Source organism: Pungitius pungitius, chromosome 8, assembly GCF_949316345.1.
Source record: "Pungitius pungitius chromosome 8, fPunPun2.1, whole genome shotgun sequence".
NCBI classification, from domain to species: Eukaryota; Metazoa; Chordata; class Actinopteri; order Perciformes; family Gasterosteidae; genus Pungitius; species Pungitius pungitius.
In genome coordinates this window covers 17098512-17122344 of record NC_084907.1, presented here as the reverse complement: position 1 = coordinate 17122344, position 23833 = coordinate 17098512, and the positions used below count along the sequence as shown (strand labels likewise).

The 23833-nt window shown below is 44.9% G+C and overlaps 1 protein-coding gene across 6 annotated transcripts in view; it reads right to left on the bottom strand.

Moving 5' to 3' along the window:
* Nucleotides 1–23833, bottom strand: part of dlgap4b (discs, large (Drosophila) homolog-associated protein 4b) — an 84167-nt gene that overhangs the window by 9078 nt on the left and 51256 nt on the right. For 2 of the 6 annotated variants that reach the window (XM_037490333.2, XM_037490337.2), the window contains exons 3-10: nt 22484–22532; nt 11699–12976; nt 11383–11597; nt 9842–9940; nt 8908–9058; nt 7659–7914; nt 7189–7341; nt 432–883 (exon numbers count right to left, since the gene is read on the bottom strand). In XM_037490333.2, coding sequence (XP_037346230.2) covers nt 432–883; nt 7189–7341; nt 7659–7914; nt 8908–9058; nt 9842–9940; nt 11383–11597; nt 11699–12910 — 2538 coding nt within the window. In that variant the 5' untranslated portion in view covers nt 12911–12976; nt 22484–22532. The remainder of the gene's footprint in view (nt 1–431; nt 884–7188; nt 7342–7658; nt 7915–8907; nt 9059–9841; nt 9941–11382; nt 11598–11698; nt 12977–22483; nt 22533–23833) is intronic. The other 4 variants (XM_037490336.2, XM_037490335.2, XM_037490339.2 and 1 more) reach the window with 4 other exon arrangements.

Genomic DNA, 23833 nt, shown 5'->3' with positions numbered 1-23833 from the left:
CATGAATGACCTCACAGGCCCTTCATTCTGGATGGTGCAGGTACAGCTCTTGACCCTAATGATACCTTTCAGCTTGCGAGCACATGTTTGGGTTTGAGGTGACACCCTCAGACAGAGCCACACACACACACACACACACACACACACACACACACACACACACACACACACACACACACACACACACACACACACACACACACACACACACACACACACACACACACACACACACACACACACACACACACACACACACACACACACACACACACACACACACACGATTAATGGTAAAAAATATTGTTTTCCCAGATGCAAACTCAACAGGCTCCAGGAAAAACTGGGACAAGGGCTCTCTCTCTCTCTCTCTCTCTCTCTCTTCATTCAACTGTACCAGCCCTGGATGGTGCTAGAGTCCCATTGCCTACCTGTATGCCAATGGAGGAGAGTTTCCGTCTGGGTACCGGTGCCACTTGGGGCTCCTCGACCACAAGATTCACCTTGTTTAATCCGGATCTCAGCAGTTCGTGCTGCAGTTCGTGCTGCACCACGGAGTCACTCGTCTCAGTGGAAGCGTTGGAGGTGGTGGGGGCGATTGGCTCCCTTGGGATGGCGATGGGCGTGGGGATGATGTGTGGCGGGCGCCTGATTCCCCGGGCCAGGCTGTTGGCGCGCGTGCTGTCGAGGCTGTCAGAGGAGTTGCTGTGGGCGTGGCTCGACTGGCTGTTGACCTCCGACCTCCGGTCCTGCTGGTCCAGGTAGTTGTCTTGGGCCGACTCTGTGCTGCTCTGCACCGTCACAGACTTGTAGGGTTTGGAGGTGGTACGGGGCGGCACTGGGGGAGGGGCAGTCTTCTTACACGTGGTTATGCATGTAGAGACTGGAGAAAAGAGGAGGGGTGGCCGAGAAGAAAAAAAAAGACACAAGGAACAGAGAAGTAAAGGTCAATGGGACACAAATGACGGAGGTGTGTTAAGGCCTCAGTAACAACAAGCTCGCAGAATGCAGGCGTGGGACTGAAAACATCGCAAGGCATCAGCGTCAACGAGGAATTTACTAGCAGGTTCTCCCAGCATATCCATGTCATATTGTAAGTGAATACACAGCATCATTGTTGCATGATAGCTGCACCTAGGGTGTCCCATTACACCTGTACCTCTGGTAGCTGTGATAACTCCAAAAATGAAATCTTGATAACACATGAAACAGATTATAATATTGTCTAAATAATCCAGAGTTGCTGCTTTTTGCAGCTTCATGTGTCTCCCTAAAGTCACATTGTAAGTGTAAATTATTGGCAAAAAAAATAAAGTTAAGTTGCTTAATACATAAGGGAGGGGGGTACAGGGTGTGACGCAATGATTAGGGGTCGGGACGCTGTCGTCAACAGTTGCCATCGTCGACACACAGACGCACACAAGCAACCACAATATCAGTACATAGTTGTTTGCTGCTTCAGTAATGCTGTGCATCCTGTATGTAGAACCTTTGAGGATTCATTTGATTAAAAGCATCATCCTCTTGGCTTTGAAAACTTTTTGCAATTATTGCAATACTAAGGTTAAGGTGAACTAGTTTCTCCATGATAACCATGCAGAGACAGCATCAACAGGAATACCAGCAGAGTTGGAGAGGCGCACACCAGAAGCAAGTAAATCCTAAACTGGTGGTGTTGGATTATTTTACAACGCCTGGTTTCATGGTAAAACAGTAGCCCATAAAAAATCTCAAGCCAAGCTCCTTACGGAGGGTATGTGGGCTAAACGAACGGAATCCACAGGACTCAATGGTAAAAGGAGATTTTCGCAGAACATTTCCCTTCATTACTCTGTCCCCTCCCCCGCCAACCACATTATTCTACCACCAGTAGAGTAACACCTGGCCTCATCTCATGCATCAGACAATGAATTGTCCATGATGAGTCAATGGTACGTTCCCTTACAGTCTGAAGAATACGAGCCTGAAGCATGTGACCGGTGAACAGGATTCAACCGTGTGAATCGATAGTGAATCAGAAGAGATCAAGTTCATTCATTCATTTAGATAATTTTAAAAATAAAAGCATAAGTAAAAGACATCCTTGCGATGGGATCAAACTAGCGCTGCAACTAACGATTATTTTAATAATCGATTCATCTGTCGATTAATCGATGAATCGGATAAAAAAATAAAAAATGTAAAAACATTAATTTCCAACCCTTTATTGAAAAATAGAACTGACTGTGCACTTTCTAAATATGTTTTGCACTAACAGATTGCTCCTTGAACATCCCTAAGTAAGCAAATAAAATGGACTAACACAAAAAAACACACACATCGCATGATGTATACTTTACAGCCGCCAAATTAAATATATTAGGCACAAAATCATGAATCATCGCCGTGGTGCTCCCGTGCCAGGCCATGTCGCTTTTGCATATCTTACAATCAGACATGTCAACCCTCCCGAATTTCAAAGCCCCTCCCGAAAATATCCCGGACCGACATTTCTCCTGATTTCCACCCGGACAACAATATTGCTGCACCATCCGTCACTGGGCGCGCCGTTTCAGACCGAACAATAATAAAGGTTACACCTTGAAGTCGAGCGCGGCGATTAGAACCGAAAAAGATGAGACTGGCGCTGCAAAGAAAACCGCGCGACACAACGAATCGATAATGAAATTCGTTGCCAACGCTTTTAATCGATTTCATCGATTCGTTGTTGCAGCCCTAGATCAAACCCCTCACCTTCTGGGGCCCTTACTCGGGCCACAACCATCTTTGAATTCGACCTCCGTTTGAACTTCTCGGGACTGAATCTTACAAAGTGGTGACACTGTGCCCCTGAGAAAACATTCCCCCAGAAAGACAAATATAAACACCCGGCAAAGCCCTCAGAACCAGCTGCGTGCTGGTTTCCGGAGGCGTCTCAAGGGCCACATTTTGCCACGATGACTCACTCGGTGAAATCCAACCCAGTCGGTCGTCATCACGACTCTCCTGTTGCCTTGGTGAAAATGCAAAAAGTCTCTGATGCCTGCAACCGGGAGACCACAGAAATCTCCTCACGCTACATACTGGTACATGAAGGTACCCTGGAACGCCGAAACCTCGAGTCTCGTTTCATGTATTATTCTGTGGCTTCCACACTAGGGAGGATGGCGAGGAGGATAAAGGGACGTAAAAAACTCCCCAACCACACCCTTTGACGATGCAGCTTGTTTAAAACGGAAACATCAGTCTGAGCTTTTCAATGCTTCTCTTACCACGAACACACCTGAAGTCATACATTGTGCACCTGGCTTATTCCGGGATGGAGCTTCGATAAACGCCGGCCCGAGCTGAAATACTGAGCAGCAAATGGATCTGATGCACAAAAAAATACTGCAAATAATAACCTGACAATAAGGACGTCATTCACTTTCATTGTGAGGATTTGATTGTTGGAACGCAGTTTCAGCTCCACGGTTTAAAGAGAGAAATGCTTAACCCAGTCTCAAAGTCTCGTATGCTTTCCCTGACATCCAGCAAAGAGTCAAACACGGCATCTTACTAATCTCCAGAGCTGTCATCACTTCAGAACAGAGCTCGCCTACTCCTGGATAGTTGCGAGGCGGAAAAGCAGCTGTACGAAGACATTTTAGCAGACCTGCTGTGGAGCATCCACCATAGCTGAACGGAAGCCTCACCAGCCATGTTTCTAACTGATGGACGTTGAACAGCATTGTTGCGGTACCAGCTCCGCACCTGCATCCCAGTCTTCAGGAATATCATCGTCACCAACTGTGTGTGTGTGTGTGTGTTAAGAGGCCGTGCAGTTCTCCAGGTGTCACGCCATGCTTTCGTCATTCTGAACAGAATCCCCCCCCCCTTAAATCTTAATGCCACAGAATCTGCTTAGCCCACCAAAACAAGCCCTAAAATCATAACTGACAGCTGAGATTAGACCACAGATAAAGTAGTAGAGCTGCACACAATAAATGAGCCGGGCAAATATTATGAGCAGATTTAAGCTAATGACAAACGTGGAATAAGTCGGCCAATTGGTAAAAAGAAACTGCAGTAGAAAAATGCCAGATTATAGACTTTATTTTGGAAACAGCATTGTCATCATATACAGTCGTTTTCTCATTGTGTTAAAATTCTCCAATACTGTCTGACTTAACACAACTAGACTAAAACAAACAGCTGATCATCCTCAGCTGTTCTCTGTGTTTAACACAATTTAATGGAGAACATGAAAAACACAAGCAGTAGAATTGCCATAAATAATATACATTATTATTATTATTATACATTATACATGGGCACTAGACACATTTTAACGATAGCATGCACAGGAAAGAAAACGCACAAATGGATCAGACTGGTTCCAAACAATGAGTTTTACCACATTGTCCACTGAGCATTGTGTACTTTGACTGTAAGGCCACATCCCAGAACTCAGGTGGGAAACTGGTGCGTAATTAGTAATTGGATAATAGCCAAAACTAAAAATGGAGGTTTTAGAAACAGAACTTGAAGACATTAAAGTGTAGAAAACGTCATCTAGTGGAGTCCAACATCCACAGCTGTGAAAGCATAAAACCCATTTAATGTGCACCAGTTACTGGGAATAGAACCAGTGTAGACAAAGCTTCTCCCTCACCTCAACTCACAGCAGCAAGTACCACAGTGAAAGAGCTTCAGAAATGGACTTGAAGCCAAAGACTTGATCTTCTTAAATGTGCTAAATGGGTCTGCAACAGCTACCCTGTGGAACTAATGATTGCTCTCCAGAAAGGAATCTAACACGAACCAGAGGAGGCTTTGTGCCAATATGGTGGAGTGGGGTCCTGAGTGGGCCCTGAGCACTTGGGTTTGTTCTCATGCCATTTGGGACAGCGGTTGTGATGTCCGCGGCGAGTCTTGGTTCCAGATGTGATTTATTTAGGCCGGGAAAACAATTGAAGCAGTTGAAAAGCCCCCGGTGCACAATACCATACAGACAGATTATTTGTTGGCTTAATACTTGCACAATTTTATATATATATATATATATATATATAAAAAATAAATTAAAAAAGTCCACTCTCAATGAGCCCTCCCAGTGATCTCTCGGTTAATAGCACTTTACATGCTTACTACCATTTTAAAAGGCCTTTGAACTATTCAACAGCAACAACGATCAGCTTAAGCCGATTGGTCTAGGTGGTTTAGGTTGTGCCGTTTTGTAGTTGGTTGAAGAAGCGGGTACAATCAAAGACAAAGGGTGGATTGTGATGCTCTATTTAACAGTTTAGTATCGCTTGCCAAGTCGCCTGCTGCCTGCCAGTTGACCCATCTGCATTGTTTAATCAATTAACAGTCACAAGACTTCGATAACCTTGCCCCAAACTACTCGGTCTGCTCTGCAGGCACAGCCATTATTCCAATAAGTCATCACATTAAATGGTCAACAACAACGCAGCCCCAAATCCCTACACACTTTATTTTAAGTGTGACCTCAAATTGGGATTTAATCCGTGTCGCAATACGCCACGAGGGACCAAAAATGGGGCAGTCCCCAAATAATCCCCCCCACCCACCCTCTGTGTAAACCAATTCTCCATTTCAGCAGCCTAAAAGAACAGTCTTTTTATGAGGCGTCAGTAACTGCAGAGCCACCCGAACCACTGCAAACACAACACCAAACAGTGTAACAGCACCCCACTTATCTGACTCCCACGGGGCAGCGTCACAGCCCCGGGTGCACGTGCCTTTCTGACGTCTGCAACATCAGCATTTTGTTCTGAACACATGATCAGGCATCTTGAATAATGAACACAGTAAAGAGTGGCGTCATGCAGCGAGAGATCACGAAAGCAGCCGTGGGGGACACACACATGCCAGCAGATATTTTTCGGATACAGAGGATTTCCCTGATATTCTGCACACAGTTTTTGCTTTGATTATTGGTCACAATGTGCTGGGCTCCTCATTGACCCAATAGTTGTTGAATTAAAAAAAAAGACACATTACTCCAAATGCAAAGTAGTGCAGTAATTCATATTTTACTGATGTTATCAATATACAAACATTGAAACTATCGGTGACTTAGAAGGCTGGCGTCAAAATCGATTGTAAATCTCCTTAAAGCCGCGTTTTACATAACTTTGTGTGACGAGGTAAATGAACCCCCTTTTGTAAAAACTTTTACTCGTGCAATTGTGCATTAGTTTTTACTTTCGGATGCCGACCGCGTAGAGTTGTTGAAGCGAGTAAAGTAGCCGACAGTGACAATAACAGTGCGAATACTTACCCTGCTGCCAGGCAGAAGAATCAAATCTATCAGCACACCGGCGTCTTGAGTGAAGACTAATTATTCACAAGTGTAACCGGAGGTGACATCCAGCGCCTCTGTCAGCGGCTCGTGCCTTTTGTTTGTGTCACTTAAGCCCGGGGAGGCGCGCCTGCTGACGCCTTCACGGGCGCCTGGGAAACTCCAGCTTCGCCGAATTATTACAGCGAAAAGTGTAGAGAATAACAACGGGGTTTTACTCCATGTTACAAATAAAGTTATACGCTCGTGATAAAACCACTAAGAACCATCAACGGTCTATGTTATTACTTCCTTGGTCAAATCTATTTTCAATTCAGAGCAAGACATAATGATCCTGATCTTCCATTTGAATAAATAGTGGGGAAAATACTATTGGCATATTATTTTCCTATAATGTTTTTTCGAATAACGTCAAAAAAAGTTTACCTAAATGTGTATTGCTACACACAAAACGAAATTTCGGAAAATCGCGCAGATCCTCGACATCATCCGAATGGAAAGTGAAACGTTCTACTTTCACGAAGGCAGCTAATGCTCTACAAGCTGTTTGACTCTGGGGAGCAGCGCCACACGGTGGAGACTCCATGGTAACACGGGGAGCAGGCAGACGTCAACTTCCAGCACAACGCGTTGCGGTCTAATGTGTGTCATCAGGCACTTTAGAAACTCTTTGCAGTAGAAAATTAAAAATCAAAGTAAAAATCTAAATCCATCGTGCTTTCCTGTACTGCGGTGTCCTGTAATCAATTTCAATGACGGACCAAAACTCCACTGGCCAACAGTGTCTCTTTTTGAAGTTTATCTTGAAAGTTTTAATGGTTTCTTTCTTTTCTTGTGTAGTCCTTGAAGTGGAGAATTTCTGGAAAAAAAAGAGGGCTAATGAGCTGGTTTAAATTTGTTACCTGTGTGTGGGGGTAGGATGCGTTGTCTGTCTGTCCCAAAACGCTGAAGAAAAATTGCAAGTTGTTTCTCCTTTGGGGCTTTGTCCAAGCCAGTGGCTATCAGGTAAGAGCCAAACTGCTCTTTCCATGTCTTCCACTGTGTAGAAAGGTCGTCTAGCATGGGCAAAAGAGGCTGCATTTGAGCTATGCTGGTTGGTGCCTGTTAGAGGACTAGTGTCCCACTCAGGATCAAGGCTATGAAGAGCAGTCAAAGTAATGTTACAGGAAATAAAAATGAAACCAAGAATTCGGCCCATATTGCAAACATCATTAAAGCTTGAACCAAATGTATAACCAAAACAGATGTGTACTATACATATTGCCAGTTTAATAAAGAATCAGAACTCAAAGAACACCCCTCATATGGTTTATCAAACTGAATAAATAAATTTGCACTGAATAAATCATTTGTTTTCCCGACAGTGGCTTACCAGTGCTGGTGTTGTAGCTGCGAACCGAGGCGTCAATATGAGGAGCCGAGCAGCCCGAGTCCATGGACGCCGTGTCGTCATCTTGGGAACAGCCGGCCTGGATGGCCCTCAGGTAGCTGTGGCTGCGGGATCGGAAGCACGTCGGCATGGGCAAGTCTAGAGGCTCTGGGTTGTCCTGAGAGTGCGAACGGGAATCTCTGAATGTGGAGTCAGAGCTGCGGTCCTCATAGTGATGACTCATGTCCAGGTCCCGTAGCTGGAGGAGGCAGAGGACACGATCAGCAAAGGCGGTGGCGGGGAGTGTGGCAGGGAGACGAGTAGTGCGTCAGTGGGGTCGTTTTGATCGCAGCCCTGGAGGTGACCACTTACTGCCCAGCTGACTCTGTTTCTGTAAAGGGCATTCCCCGTTTGTGACACGCACCTGATGGGATCAAATGAAACAAAGCGGTGCGGCAACAAGGCAGAAGGAGGCACAAATGGCGGCAGGTAGTGCCGAGCACAGTGATCGTCGACTCCGTTATTCTTCCTCCTGCTGGGTTTCTCGGTGAGCTTTCACATCAAGAGCATTTTTCTTTTTCTTTGACATTTCTTACATGGCCAGCTATGTAAGATCTGTCAAGTTACAGAACACAAAAGAAATGTCAAGGGAAGAGACATCACTTTGAAAAGTTTTTTGAAAGAGAAATCCATGCTCCTTCTCCTACTTCTTTTGAAGAGTAAGAACCAGCCCCGCAGATGGGTTTTATATTGCGTTGACTGACAGAAAGAGTCCCAGTAGGAGTTAGAAATGTGCTTATAACCCGCATTGCCATATTTGACTAGTTCAAAGCCACTCCTCGCAGTTGTTCATTGTCTTAGTGACCATGTCAGTGGGAGGCTAATAGCCTATTAGACTTAAAGCTACCGATGCTATTCATTTAGTATGAGACACATTTGGGAAACAGGGATTCTGTGTCCGGAGGAAGGCCCTATTAACACTGTCATTCAAGCTGTATCTGTGAAAATGCACATTATACCACATTAATGAGTGTCAGTACCTCGAGGCGGACAAAAGGGTCTTTGAAACAGACTGTTGATTAAATGGAGACTTTGCTTGAAGCCAAGACAAATCTATTCTTAACTCATTTAAAACACATCAGCTGAAATAATGAGAGAAAGAGGGACAGTATAGACAGAAGGACACATGTTTAGTATTTAGCCTCTGACAGCACACATGTGATAGGTTGTGTCCAGGTTAGCAAGCATTTACCTGTCCCAAGCAGCTACGTCTGCCCAAGGTGCTGCAGGCCTGACTGAAGTCATCGTCATCCCACTGTGGCGAAGATGAGACGGTACCCCCGATGCAGTCCAGGTTGTCCAGGCTGCGATTATTGGAGAGCTCTCTGAGAGATGGAAGACAGCTAGGAAGAGGGATCAGGTGAGAGGAAAAACAAGATAGAGGAGATGTGTTAGGAATAGAAAGTATAAGGTGAAAAATGAAGCGCAATGTCATGAGTGCATGACAACGCATTCAGGGACAGTTGATGTCAACATAGGATGACAGCGCGGCAGAAGGGAAACATGGATTACGGGACAAAATGAATGATCAGCAAAACCAAACATCGAAAGAGGGATAAAAGGAGGATTAGGTTGTCATTCAAGTTACCCCCTTTCATTTCCTCTTTCATTCATAAGTCGCTGTGAATCCAAACCCTTCCAACCTTTTAAAATGTTATCTCATTTTGTCATCAGTCAATGAAGCATCTGGGCATGCAAAGCCACTGATGTCAGGTGACGCATGTATACAGGCCTCTGTGCCATCATGGTGCCAAAGACAAAGAACAGGTTTATGTTCAAACTGCTACAGTAAAGGGACATTTTGACATATTCCTTGTTGGCACACAGTGATAGCAACAGTAGGCCATGGTGTGTGGAGTCTGATGTCCCCTTCATTCCCCCATTAGAACGGCGTCCCACTCGTCCTGCTGAAAGCACCGGGCAGATGGTATTTACAACTCAAGAGAGGTTGGCAGTTGTTAGCAGCAGGCCATGAAATGGCATTCAGAGTTGCCACGGACTTTACAGGCATCTGAGGGAGGGGGGGGGGGGGCGGCAGTGCAACGTCACTGTTTGAAAATGATCCGATGAGACAGAAGCGTTTTGCACCACGCTCCTGAGACGGGGCTTACGGACCTACCACTGACCTGCTCATTGACCTGCCCAGCTGTTGCAGAGAGGACACACTGTGGAGCGGAGACCACAGGGCATCCAGCTCCCCCTGCAACAAGGTGTAATCCAGGGTTCTGTTGCTCAAGCCAATCAGAGTGGAGCAGAGCGAAAGAGAGCGGGGTTGGTCGGGGAACCGGCAGGGGGAGTAGGGTTAGTCATTCAGGCAGGCTTAAGGGAGGAATAAATCCTGTGCTTTCTTAACATAGACTTTAAACGGACACGATAGCTTTTAAGTGTGAGCACGCCATGTAGGGCTGTGGCTTTCGCAGCATGATGACGTCTTGTTTCGGATGATTGAATTCCTGCATCCACATTCCCCTGATCAAACCAGGTGCAAACTGTTAAAAGTGTTTGCATGTAGTGCAGCATGGGATATTTCCAAATACTAGAGCTGAGGTGTTCATAGAAGGCATTGCCACAAAGAAATTGTTTAGAAGTTTTGAATCCCTGGAGTTACCTTGGTGAATCCCGAAAGATGAACATTTAAAGCATACCTCAATTCCATGCTCTCAATTAAATAAATAAATAAATATCTTATCTTGATACGCAATCCCTAAACATTTTTAGCAATTCCCCTGTGGACAATTATTTCAAGTTACTGCTCCTTGACATTACAAAACACGACAGTTCTGTCTCGCTTAAAATATGCTCAACATCACCTTGGCTGCAAAGGAAAGAATGCAAATGCTTTTTCTCCCATTTCATAAAAAAATGCTTCAGTGAACTCAGCTTTGTCGCACTGCGTCACACATTGTGCAATGTGTGTTTGCTTCAGAAAGCATGTCATTTAAAGACGAGCGAGGCGTGAGGGACGAGGCTGATTGGTGGAGATTCACCGGTTCAGTGGAAACAAAAGCCACATTATGTAAACTGCACCAATGTTTTCGTTGTCGTCTTAGCTCGACTGGTTCTTTGCGGGTCCACCAGTAGGAAGGTAAATCACAGCTCAGCTACTTGGTAGGCTGGCATGTGGTGGACAACAGGGAGTCTGACACCACTTAATTCTATGCTTGAGTCGGCGCAGCGTGGAGTGTGTGTGTTTGCTTTTCCTGCCTACTGACATGGTGACGCTGGGCGAGCTAGTTTCCTTCCTAAAGGTCCAAAATGGCTTATGCATTTGCTTGTGATTGTTGGGAAGGTGTGCTAATCGTTATTTATAGCTGTGTTCTTAGGAATGTTTGGGCGTATTCAGATAATCCCAAAATGATGTTAGTGCATTACATCTCAAACCGAGGTTATACATCAAACAATTAGCATTTACTTCTAGCATCTTAACTGATTGTTAAAAGTCTGTTTTTCTTACTGCCAGACTATTTATTACATCTAACTCTTGTATGTTTATTCTATAAAAAACCTTTTTGATTGCAGGTTGCAATCTGGTGTTTTGAATTTGGATCCTGGTGCTAGATTGGGTCACAGATTGTGTCTTTAACTCGAGGTTGCCTTCCTTGCTGTTGAGTATTATTTACATACTGAAGAATCCGGCCCAGCTCTGTGTCTCAGTCTGTCGTCTTACTTGCGTGGGGGTAGCTGGTCGCTCAGAGATTGCTGCGTAGCCCTGAGGTAGCTCTGGCGCCGAGCGGCAGATTTTGGCGAGGGTTTGGGGCTCCCATCCGAGTCATCGCTGTCTTCCATGTCCCCCATGGCCTTCACGTAGCTACCGCTGCGCATCCGCCGACATGGGATCTCGTTGGCACCTCCGCTACGGCCTAATGTGCTACTCCAATCGCCCTGCAGGATAGAATTAGTCTTTAGATTTGTTCAACAATCAATATCAGTCCTATCACTGTAATATAGCTCTGGACAGTTAAAATACTCCCATGCCTACTCACCCTTCGTCCAACCTGCAGGTAGTTGCAAGTTAGTTCAGGTTGGCAGGATTTGGACTTGAGCATAGACCGGTCCAGAGTAGCTGAGCCCTTCTGGATCACATGTCTCGGCTGGCCCATTGTCAGTGTGGACCAGGAGCCTCCTTTCATATAGTCATTGTCATTTGTCAGTGTTCTTCCTGCCCCAACTGGCCCATGGCCTCCTCCACCACCACCAGGCCCAGTATGTGCCTGATACTTCATGTCATTACTGCTTTTGGAGGAGCTGATAGTGTTGTAGCCGCTTTGGATGTATCGGGTCTGCGCCCCCTGACTGTCATGGCCAGTCGGACGCCCCAGAGTCATCATGGCCATGGTGTTATGGTAGCTGCTCAAATCGCTGCTGTCCAAATCGTCTGAGCTCCAATAGCCCGACATGTTGGAGCGCGGTCGCCGCTTGGCGGTCGCCTCTGACTTTGTACCCCGATCTTTACTTTTGGATCTGCGATTCTGCTTCCCTCCATCCTCAGTGCCGGACGAGCCGCCACCACTGCCGGTGGAGCGCCCGTTGAAATTGCCTTTCATGTTTTGGCTTTCCAGCGATTGGGACTTTGCAAAGAGTTTCTGCACTGAATGCAGCATGTAGCGGATCCGACCAGGACTGTCCGCGTGCTGCTTCCCCGCAGCAACGGCAGACGCTCGATGGAACTGCAGCGTGCTGAATCCGTCATGGCCTCCGGGTAGCTGCTTGTCAAACTCTAACAGACTGGTCGGTGCCTGGTTCTTGGTCATGTGATGTGATATAGTTGCTGAGCCACTGGTGATCATAGGTGTTCGTCCACTTAGCCCTGCCATGCCCATGCCCATGCCCGTTCCCATGCCTGGGCCCATGGACATGGACGTGCCCATGGTCCCTGTACTTATCCCCCCGATGCTGTCTCCGGGTGGGGAGAAGTCAGACTGGTCGTAGGAGTTGTAGTGAATCCTAGGGAAGGTGCTGCTGTTGGACATCTGGTTGTTGAGTGGCAGCATGCAGTCCGGTGGGAGGGAGCCTGGATTGGCGGAAGGATAGAGGTGGGGGTCCATGGTGCCGTAGTGGTCCATTGTCGGGCTCAGCAGGTAAGGGCTGCGCGGCAGAGTGCTGGTCTTCTGAGAGTAGAGTGCCTCCGGATGGCCCGAGGGCGGTTCACAGGAGTCGTTGAAGTGTCTGTTACGGCTGGTACCCAACCCTTTCATGTTGGCGAGGAGGTCTGGCCTTCTGGAAGACCGCGTAGAGATGACTGATGACCTTGGTGGTGATTCCTAGAGGGCAGATAGACACACGAGAGAGAGAGAGGGGAGAGGTTTAATGTAGAGCTGGGGAAATATAGGACACAGACATTTCCATTCAAACTCTACAGTGCCTATCAGTTCAGCCGCACAAACACACCCACCCATGAGCCAAAACACACTACAAACAGGCTGGCTGTAAGGGAAATGCTGTGCGCTGAATTAGCCAACTTTCCATTGCCTCCCACGGGAAACACCAGTGTTGAATGGAAAAACAACATGTGGAACAATAATGAGCTGTAGCCAGTGGGACAGGGCGTACGCTATGGGAAAAAGAACAACAGCCGCCAGTCATCTGCAATTCCAAACACCTCCAGAGCTATGTGGGGCTAAAGTGTAGCTAATCACATTCAGAAACATCAAATGAATAAACACAGCACAAACATTTCTATTCATGTGGATAAATGAGATGTTGTGTTGGTGTAGCATTAGGTATTTCTTTCAGGGTCAGCTGTGTTACAGAACAACCTAACAACCTAATATCTGGGAGGAGCACTCAGGAGCACACCATTATTCCATCTGTTTGTCTTACGCTCTCTTCCTACCACCTCTAGTGGGAATCCCTGGCACTGGTCACCGAGCTCCTGTCTTTTCTTTGCATGGCGGGCCAAGCATGGCGGGGCAGACTGTCATAGTAAAACCAGTAAAGAGGATTTGAAAGGGGGGGGGGGGGGGGGTTGAAGGAGCTGGCAGCTACGTCTCTTTGACCCATCAGTCAAGCTGTGCCAATGCCCTGCCTGGAGAGGAAGAAATAATTGTACTCCATGTATGGAAAATTAAAGCGAATGTAATAGATTATTGTGGTATTCATTCATTGACATACACAGCCTTGTATTATAAAAAAATCTGTAATATTCTAATCATTCCTTGCTTAATAGAGTCAAATTCCTTACCATGAATGATAAATATGCAGGATTTGTCTTGGTGATACATCTTTTCATCAGAGCGCCCGCAGAGTTTTCCAGAGGTTGTGAAGAAAACTAATAAAGTGGTTAAAAACTCAATTTCACCCTCAGCACAGTACATCTATTCTTTATTTATCAAGAGGAGGCCGGCCAAGCAGACACTATCATGAATTCAATCATTTCAAGCTGCTTCGCACAACTGCAGACTTGTACTGTTTGCTGTGAGGTGTCACGTCGGCCAGCACTCAAACCACCGACTTCACCACTTTGACGCTGGCCAAATGCTCTTAATGTATGGACTCTTATTGCAGAAAATACCAGAGAGAGGAAGAGCAGCTCAGTTAGTGTGCACTTCAGTCAACGCACAATGTGAGTTGTGATTTTTTGAGAGGAGACACCAACATCAATTGTGTTACCTTGGCTTCACATAATACAGTACACACACACACACACACTACTTTGAAAGACTTCTAGTAGCTAGTTACTTGCAACAAAAAAAGAAAAAAATCCATATTAATGATAAGCCTGGCTCTCATGCCACCATTATTAGCATGCTGCAGGCACCGACTCATTTAGTGTCATTAACACAGGCTCTCTGAGTGCCATCTCTGCTGATAGGGTCAAATCCTCTAAATCCTTTTACACAACATTAGCTAACTGCCTCATATCCCGTTGTGACACACCACTCAACAAGGCTTAGCGTACCCTCCTCAATGTGTCAACCAGCCCGCCTCGAAAGGACAGTGATAGCTGCATTATTAATACAGGCGGGATGGTAAATTGTACCATGCCAGTCAAAAGTTATAAACACTTTAGCACATTCACAAAATGTGACCTTCTTTAGATAAATGCTCAATAATTGTAGGTAACTATACCAAAACATGAATGAGAAATATGAGTGTTTTTTATAGACCATGACCTAGAAATGGCCTGGATCTCAATCCCCCTAATTACAGATTCGTAGCAGAGGATATACAGCAGCCTGGTCTGATAGTTGACATTTTCTATTTCGGTTCTAAGTGGTTCACATTTCCAGTGCATTGTCTTCTAAAAAGCCCTGACCATGAGCTAATTAGGAGGCTGAGTCATATGTCATTAAAGGCAAACACAGTGATTACCAGCACTGACGGTATGCGGCTGGATATTAGTGAATATGCTAAACTTGGTCCTGGAGACACCTGCTGCAGCCAAACTATCACAGAGACAGGTTGTCAAATTGTGTCATAGTGATAGTGTCCAAAATGTGCACGATGCAGTTCCTGAATTTCAAAGGTGTAGCTAAGAGCTCAATGGAGGCCAGGACCAAAGACGGGATGATGCAGTTTTACTTAAATAGCTAATAAAGAGTGTAAATCCATCCTGTCATAAAATATTTGTGGATTTTTGTATGACCACTAATTTTAGTACTTTAAACACCAATCTGCCACAGCATCACTTCAAATTTTAACATTAGAGGTCAAGAGATATTTTGTTCACAGTAGGTGGAACTTGCATAGCCTCTGCTTTGATTAGTTCAGAGATTCAAGTGCATCTCGGTCTGTGTGCAGTGCTCATAGAGAATAGTGCAAACCAGAATGTTAATGTGTTAATGTGTGTTTGGGTGTGTTTTACACCCTGCTCAGAGCTTCTGGTAGTAGCATCTCCCTGTTACTTGCACCCGGGAGCTGCCATCTGCTCTTCAAGGGGGAAAAGGGGCGTTTGGCACCGTCTCCGTTTCATGACCTTACTCATTCTCTCAGGCAGCGCTACCACAGACCCACAGGCAGTTCACCCTACTGACCAGTAGAGGGTGACCACACTCAACACAAGCGTTTCCACAACTCCCTGCTGTTTTGGGGGTGGTAGGAGGGGGGGGGGGGGGGAGGTTTAAGGATTTATTTAAAGCATTGGAGATGGGATGATAAGGTGTGTCTTGTTTGTAAATTGACGTTAAGATAATAATTAAAAAACGAAGAATTCCCTGGAGCTGACCTGAAACTACGTCGTCTCTGACGCACCAATATTTTCAGGCAATCAACATATTTCCAGCCTGAATTTTTGCTAAATGCAATTTTTTTTAACATGAATGAAAATAAACTCGTATAAAACTGTATAATCCTTTTATGTATGTATCTTGAATGTATTACATTAAATGCTTGTACAGTACAATACAAAAAGTTTATTTTCTTTCATGTTAAAAAAATGTATCATAAGCCTGTATAAGCCTTGTAATGTAATATAAATATATTGGTGCGTCAGAGCGTCGACGTAAAATCAGATTAAATCAACCAGGTTCACCAGGTTCTCTGAGCGGAGCAGACTTACTCTTCTGCCAAAGGGACTGCCCAGATCGACATTAATGGAGAATTTCCTGTAGTAGTTTCAAATACAGTACATGAGTTAAGTAGCTCTGCCAGTTTACACAAATACCGCAGTACTGGTACAGGAAAAAATGTATAGTGATCACTTTTTTGATTCTCAAAAAAATGTTGTTAAACCCTAAAGGGGGCTGTTACATCTAATATAGAGTACTTCATCACTATCTGTGAGCATCTACACTGGCAGGCTTTCCTATTTTTACTTTCTGTAGTACCCGTCTATTATATTTAACTTTGAAAAGTCATTCATTTCAATTCCAACAGTACTACCATGCTAACACATTTCCCACCATAAAACAGTCAACCCAACACATGGACTCTTCTCTCAAAAAGTGTATCCTCCAATATTTTCATAGACAGCGAGAAGCCCTGCCATCCTGGAAACAGTTAAACTAATGGCCTTGTATCAAAATGCGTCTCTTGGTTGTCTGCGTCGAAGCGCTTGAGTTGCCAGATTTCCGACAGGTTGCCAGATTCTGCATTGGCAAGTCTGTGGGCGGCCAGATTTAGATTAGCGCCCCGTGCAAAGGACATCATCCCCTCCTCTGAGCGACACTGTACAGAGAGACAGTTTGTCAGAGCACAGCTCAGTCAGTCAGCTCTGAGCCCATCTGCTCCGTGGGCTTACAGCCCTGCCCTGCAAGTCAGGGGGCAGCTCTGTGTGCGGGACTGTGTGTGTGTGTGCACGCTGTGTTTAAAGGCAGTGTGTGTGTGTGTGTGTGTGTGTGTGTGTGTGTGTGTTACATGGACCGAGGGGGCAGAACAATCGCAGGCTGCTGGTGAGGAAGGACTGGTCGCAAAGACGTGGGGGGAAAAAAGATGTGGGGAGAAAGGTGTGGGCTTTGACGGATGAGGAGATGAAAGCCATCCAATGGGACTGAGGCGGTGTGGAAATGAATGACGGCTGTCAACCGTGCACCGGGTAGAAGGTGAATAAATATAAAGGTGCAGAGGAGGATGGGAGACAGAAAACAGCAGGAAGGAGAAAGAGAGAGAAGGAGGGAGGTAATGAGACGATACTGGAGGAGGAGATATGTGTCAGTCAGCGGAATATGCAATGCATGTGTTTATCACAGAAATGGTGTGAGGGTGTAAATGAGAGTGATTATGTGAGACATATGCGATTGCAATATAATAATTGACCATGACTGCTTGAGAAAGATTCTAATCTTCTTTGCTTTGTTTGAAGTTCTGAGGCCCGGCTCTAGTGAGAGGTAACTGAATAATTTGTCACTGCCTTGGTGTTTGCAAGGGAGGACACACAAACACTCCCTTGTATGTTTGTGTGTTGAGTAATTAATAATAAATTGTGTTTATGTGTGCGCATGCACGCCTGTGTGTGTGTGTGTGTGTGTGTGTGTGTGTGTGTGAAGCAGGCTAACCTTGTCCTAATTACACTCTATCTATTCCATCAGTGCTCTGCTCTGACCCATTTTCACAGCTATAAATTTACCACTCTCCCCTCTGTTGTGATAGATGACCCACTCATTTTAGCCCTTCTCCGAAGACTGTGAGCCAGAAAGGAAGTCAGAGAGAGAGACGGTGGCACCACTTCACTGATTAGGATGCCGATAGAACTTTCCATGTCCTCAAAACCAGTTCTGTTTGTACATTAAACAACTATGGAGTTTGCACATTCTTTATTTTCGGATGAGGAAAGCATTGTGAGGAATAAAACACTAAAAACATTTAAGAGGCTGTACTTTATCGTTGATAATGTTACAGTTCAAGGGTGTTAGGCCCAACGCGTAGACTCCAATGTAATGTAATGTAACAAATTCCAGAACAGGTTTAAAGTTCAGTAGAAGCCAATATTAGGCTTGAGCAGCTGTCAAATTGTGTGGGTGTATTAACAAGTCACTTACTAAATGTCATTCTAAAAAGACTTGAATACATAACTTGGCAAATCATTGAAACCTCATTTCTGCTTTTTCTGACATGCATTTATTTTAAAAGATAAAGAATGTGGATTTCATTTTGAAAATGTTCAAGGTTGGTATCAGCAGGTGGATTGAACTCAGCACATTATTATGTGCATATGGGCATGTTAGCATTGTATTAAGATTTACTTTAATTGAATACAAGTGGGGAACTTCATTTAAGTGTTTAACCTGCAGTTAGCTTCTTGAATTAGCATCCCATTGGAAAGGCTCAAATAGTCACTTTATGACATAACTAGTATGAGCCCAATTTGAAGCTGGAGACATTGTGACCAAACATTGCCTTGCGCTACTTCATCTGAGGTATATGTTTACCATATTTAGGAACGACACAGAGATGGGTGCCTCTAGCTAAATCCTGCACACAGTGAAGCACAGTGGGGGGGAGAGGGTTGTAGGCAGCAGCTGTGGCCTCTATCTGTAGTCTCAGGGCAAATCACAAGGACTAATGTAAACAGACATAGAGATGTGCAAATATGCGCGCCACTCAAACACACAACGCTCTCACACAGAGACAAACACACCAGAACCCACACAAAGTAAAAATCCACTTCAAAGACCAAAAGATCCTGATGTCTATTAGACTGTCAGAACCTCATGCGGTAAAACCATTCAGTCTTTCCTATACTTGCACAACACCGAGGGTTGACTTCCACAGTTCAAGACAGCGTTAAATGAAGGGGTAAGACGAGTTTTGATGTTTTGTAACTTTGGTAATTCCTGAATGCTTTGATGAAAGCTCTCAAATTTCTTCCTAAGCTCGGGCTCAGTGACGTCCTGTGCTGTCAGTGAGCTGCTGCATTGCATGTGTATGAGCTATGAGCAATCACCCACAGCCAGAACTACCACCGGACAGCATTAAATCCCACCGGGATAAGCCTTAAACCTCACCCACTTGCCCTTGGTCTGACATACAATAGCTGGTTCAGTCTCGCACATCCACATAGCATTGACCCCCCCCCACCCCCGCTCCCGCTCCACCCCACCTCCACAAAGGAAGCAGCATTAGAACGAGACTTTCTGCTGTGAAATGAAAGAGTGGAAAGTCACTTCCTGCTGAGACGCGAGGGGTGACATGGGGGGGGAGGGAGGACAGGGTCCCCTCTGGATGCCAAGTGGGTCAACCCCTGAATCCATTTCTCGCAATCCCCACATGATGTCAAAATAATACCCTAATGGCCGTCTGTCAACCTATCAATGGCACAAAGATGAGCCGTTGCCATGACAGTGCTCATAAAGCCAGCAGGACAGGCTGAGATTGTACGCATATACGCTTTTAATTCCACAGAGCTCTGACATGTAGGAGATGTGAACTACTGACTATGTCCCGTTGATACATCATACTGCAAGTAACTGACCATGGGCAACATAGTTTACAAAAGTATATATGGGTATTTCTGCAACAGGGAGATTCACATTGCATCTGGAGAGACGCATTGCTATCATGGCATAAAATCTCTTTTTGTGCCATGTGACTAGTTAAGAGGCAGCAATCCAGGGTTTGAGGTCCAGCTGTGTTATTGTTGTGGCTGGCATGGAGCATTCACCAATCAGCACAACCGCAGCAATAAACACTGCGCATGATGTTATTTGGTTCCCAAGATCATTTATATCATGTTGAACCTATAAATATCTTCTCCTGGGATTGCTAATTTGACACAATACCCCTGGGCTGAGATTTTACCCAACCCAACAGATGGGTTTAAGGATTTTGGACTAATACTTAGTTGATGTACCGTATATAATAGCTACTAATTAAATACATTTAATTGTTGTGTTGTGTTGTCCCGAGGTGTGATTTGGAAATTAGAGGCGGTTTCACCACATTATAAGTCTTCCTAATCATCTGGCTCCCTTGACGTTTCATTCCCACAGAGGGTGGAATATCACCACTGAGACTCATTACCCTTTTAAACTGCGCTGAGGAAGGTAATGTGTATTTTCTTTGATGATAGGACTTTTCAACTAGAGAGGATTTTGACCTGGACATAATAACAGAAACTGACATAAACAGTCTTTTTTAAACGTTCTATTGACAGTGTGGGTGGGCTGTGAATTCTGTCCCGAGAACATATCCATTAAATAAACGTTTTCACGGCTGTGACTCATCTCGAAATACACAGATTTCAGAGGTGACAGCACATCTCCTCCATGGGAACAAAAATGATTCATCTTTGCTCTTTAGGCATCATAAATGACAAAAGGTAGAGAGATATAAATGGTTGTAAATATAAAATTAAAACCAAACCAAACGTCAGTGTTCTTCCGAAAGGATACTCGGTTCATGTTCCGTGTGTATGTCAGCAACAGCAGTTCGATGCCGTCCTAGTCGGACGGAGAAGTCCTTCCACGCTGCCTCGTGCCATCTGCACACATGAGAGGCCTTTTAATAGCGCTGGATGGGCACTTTGTTGTCCGAGTGCGTAGAGAAGAGGCAAAAAACGAACCGACAAAAGACGTTGTACACTATAATTCAGGGAAATTGCTACAGTCCCCCTCTGTGTGTGTGTGTGTGTGTGCAGACAGCTAGGAAGTAATGCAGTAATGCATTCTTCCCAGCCGCCTCATGCCCACATTCTCATTCACAGAGCGCACTCTGCTTTGATCATAGCGTTTCAATACTTTGGTTGCATTCTTTCTGTCTTTCCTCCTCAAAGCTGCTATTGATCTGATTATCCCCTGGCAAATGCATCTCACTTTGACCTAAAAAGGAGAGCACATATTATTTCTACTTAGAGAAGAGTTGTACAATTTATTTGTTATCAAGCCGCAGACCAGTGCACCTTTCGTGCACGTTTAGTGTACAAAATCCGGTGTCAAATGCACCCTCCGGATCCTATTCTAACACCTCCAGCATGGCCTATTGTAAGTGTGATGTCAGCTACACCTTCTCATCCGCCACCTAAGGGAGACTTCCATCAGGGGCCTCATGGGCAGGATTGAGAGGCGTTCTTTGATAGGAGCATCCTGTTATCTCCTAACCACAGCAACTCAGCTGGCAGGACCCCCTGTTTCTGCAAAAAAAACTGGCAATATGTGTGCAAAATGGTGCGTCTGCTGGGGTGTACATCTGCTTGTGTGTTTGAATGTCAAGGACCACATTTGTATGCAAATGTGAGGCCTGTGCATGTGATATAGGAAAGAAAGTACAGACAGAGCGTTGTGTCTATAGGTGTGTGAAGGAATGAAGCGCATGACATTGAATATGTGAGAAGTGGTCATTTTTGTGGGAATTTCAAGAGGCAGATAAATATTTCGGTTTTGTGCAACCTCTATTTAGTGATATTTAGTGAGACGCTAAAAAGAACCTCCGCTTCTTTCATAACAAACATTCCCCAATCCTGCTGACTCAATGTTCAATGATCAGTGAAATATTATTACACACTAAACACTCCCCCACCTCCCTACTACTAGCGTCGTAATTACTGTGTTGCAATGCACAGTTACAACCGAGCAGGACAAAGAAAAACTTGATTAGACATGGCATGAGAATCAACTGAAATATTCTTTCCGCACCAGAATTATTTTATTTTGTTTAGAGAAATGACAATATAAGGTCATTTTTTCTACCTGCCCAGAACGGACAGAGATAGCAACCAGCTGGTGGGCGGAGGAGCTTTTAGATGCTAAAGAGTCAAATATTTCTCTCTGGAAACACAAACAGAGGCTCAAAATACTCATTATGTGGCCAGAAAACTGGATTTGACAATATTTTATATTATATATAATATATATCTATATATATATGATGATAACATGTGAAAGAATGTGAATGCACAAGAAAACAAATGTACACTTGCTTTTATAATTTCACAACCTTATACACACTATATAAGATGCTTAAACGCTACATCACCAAGCCGGTCCTGCTCGTCCGAGATGTAGGCACAGAAGCTTCTGAAAAATTCGCTGGAGAAAAGCCTCACATCTTCATCCATTATTGATGAGAGCTTCGTTATGCCGGTTATGACAAACCAAAACCAGAAGTGGCAACTCCAGAGAATGTGGTTGTGTTTGAAATTTGAATTCCACTGGCTTGTCCTGCTCTGAGTCATCCTTTGATGTCCCATCAGTGGGTTCGCAGGGAATTGGCTTCTAATAAATGGGTGATGTTTAGTAAGGGGGGCGGGCAGTTAAGGGTCAGGGGTCCAAGGCTACAGCTGCGTACGTCCACGAGTGTTTTTTAGTGTTTCTGCATTCAATTTTAATTTCCACTCGGCTCAATGGATTCAAAAGCAACATTACCAGTTGAGTGCAGAGGTCGGACAAGGGACTTACATTGGCAGCTCATTTCTCAGGAGCCTCGATCTGATCGGGGAGAGGTTTCCTGAAAGAGATGCAAGGAAAACTGTGTCAGTGTTTATGTGCGTTACAAACCCAGGCGAGCGCGTCATGCTCTACTCTAAGACGACCCGAGACGAGCGCCGGATTGAGGCGCATCACAGCGTTGTGAAACCGGGGTTCAAAATGGTCCGATTGAGAAGCCCTGCTGGAAAGGCAACTTGTGTTCAGGTTAATGCCAGTAAAGTATCAGCGAGCAGCCCCACCTCGACTTCACTCGTTTCCTGCCCTACTTTCTCACTCTCTCTTCCTCCTCCCCCACCGCGTGGAGGGTGGTACAAAGGCACCAACTCGCTTCAGCACATTTCCATCACGGCAGTCTCCCACTCATCCATATTCCAGTCGCTTTTACAACGACGGGAGTGTTGCAGGAGCTGTGACAACGTACACTGACACCAACGCTGTCTCTATTTTCTTTTGTGATCATTTCTTTCTTTCTTTTAGACTTTAAGGTTCTCAGCACCAACTAAGAAAACGCTCATTCTTTGACAAAGAATCGAACATCAAACGGCATCCCAAGCGCTCTTATTCTGCATTATGGATTCCTCTCTTCCTTAATTCATTTAGAACACACCTTTTTCATCTCCCAACCACTTAGACATACAGTGTGTAGAAGGGTATAACAGTGTCGTTCATTTTCAAATGCAGCTGTGTTCAGTGTTCAGTGATGTGGACGATGATGGATGAATGAAGCTGATCCTGCCTAACTTTTTTCTACTAACAGCATCAACTACAGGAGGCCATTAGGACTCCTCAGACCTCCTAGAACAAAAGACATTTGCACATTTTAAAAATGAATTCAGTAGCTGATTTGAAGACAAAAGAAGGGCACTTCATAGAGTTGTGGGGATTGGAAATGGGATTCATGCCAAACTCCTCTCGTATCGCTACATCGCCCACTGGGGACCCAAAGGATTAATGTCAAACTGCGCTTCAGAGCACCAGGGTTTGTTCTGGCAGGGAAAGATAAATTAGAAATGAGATTGGGAAACAGATTGAGGCATCAGGCCAGAGTGATCTGCTGATTCAGGATCTTCATTCGGAGAATGCATCGTAAATCTGTTTGTCTAAATCTATTAGTCTATTTGGTTTGCTTTGTCAAATCTCTCTCGCTGATGGAAATTGGCCTCAACCGAGAAACAATTACATTAGATCGGGTGTTTGGGATTTTGCGACTAAATTGGGTGCATTGATAATTGAGGATTACTTTTAACCTCAGCAGATGTTTCGCAGTAGGACGAACATAGACCAGCACGAACACGACAACAACCTTTTTAACAAACATTT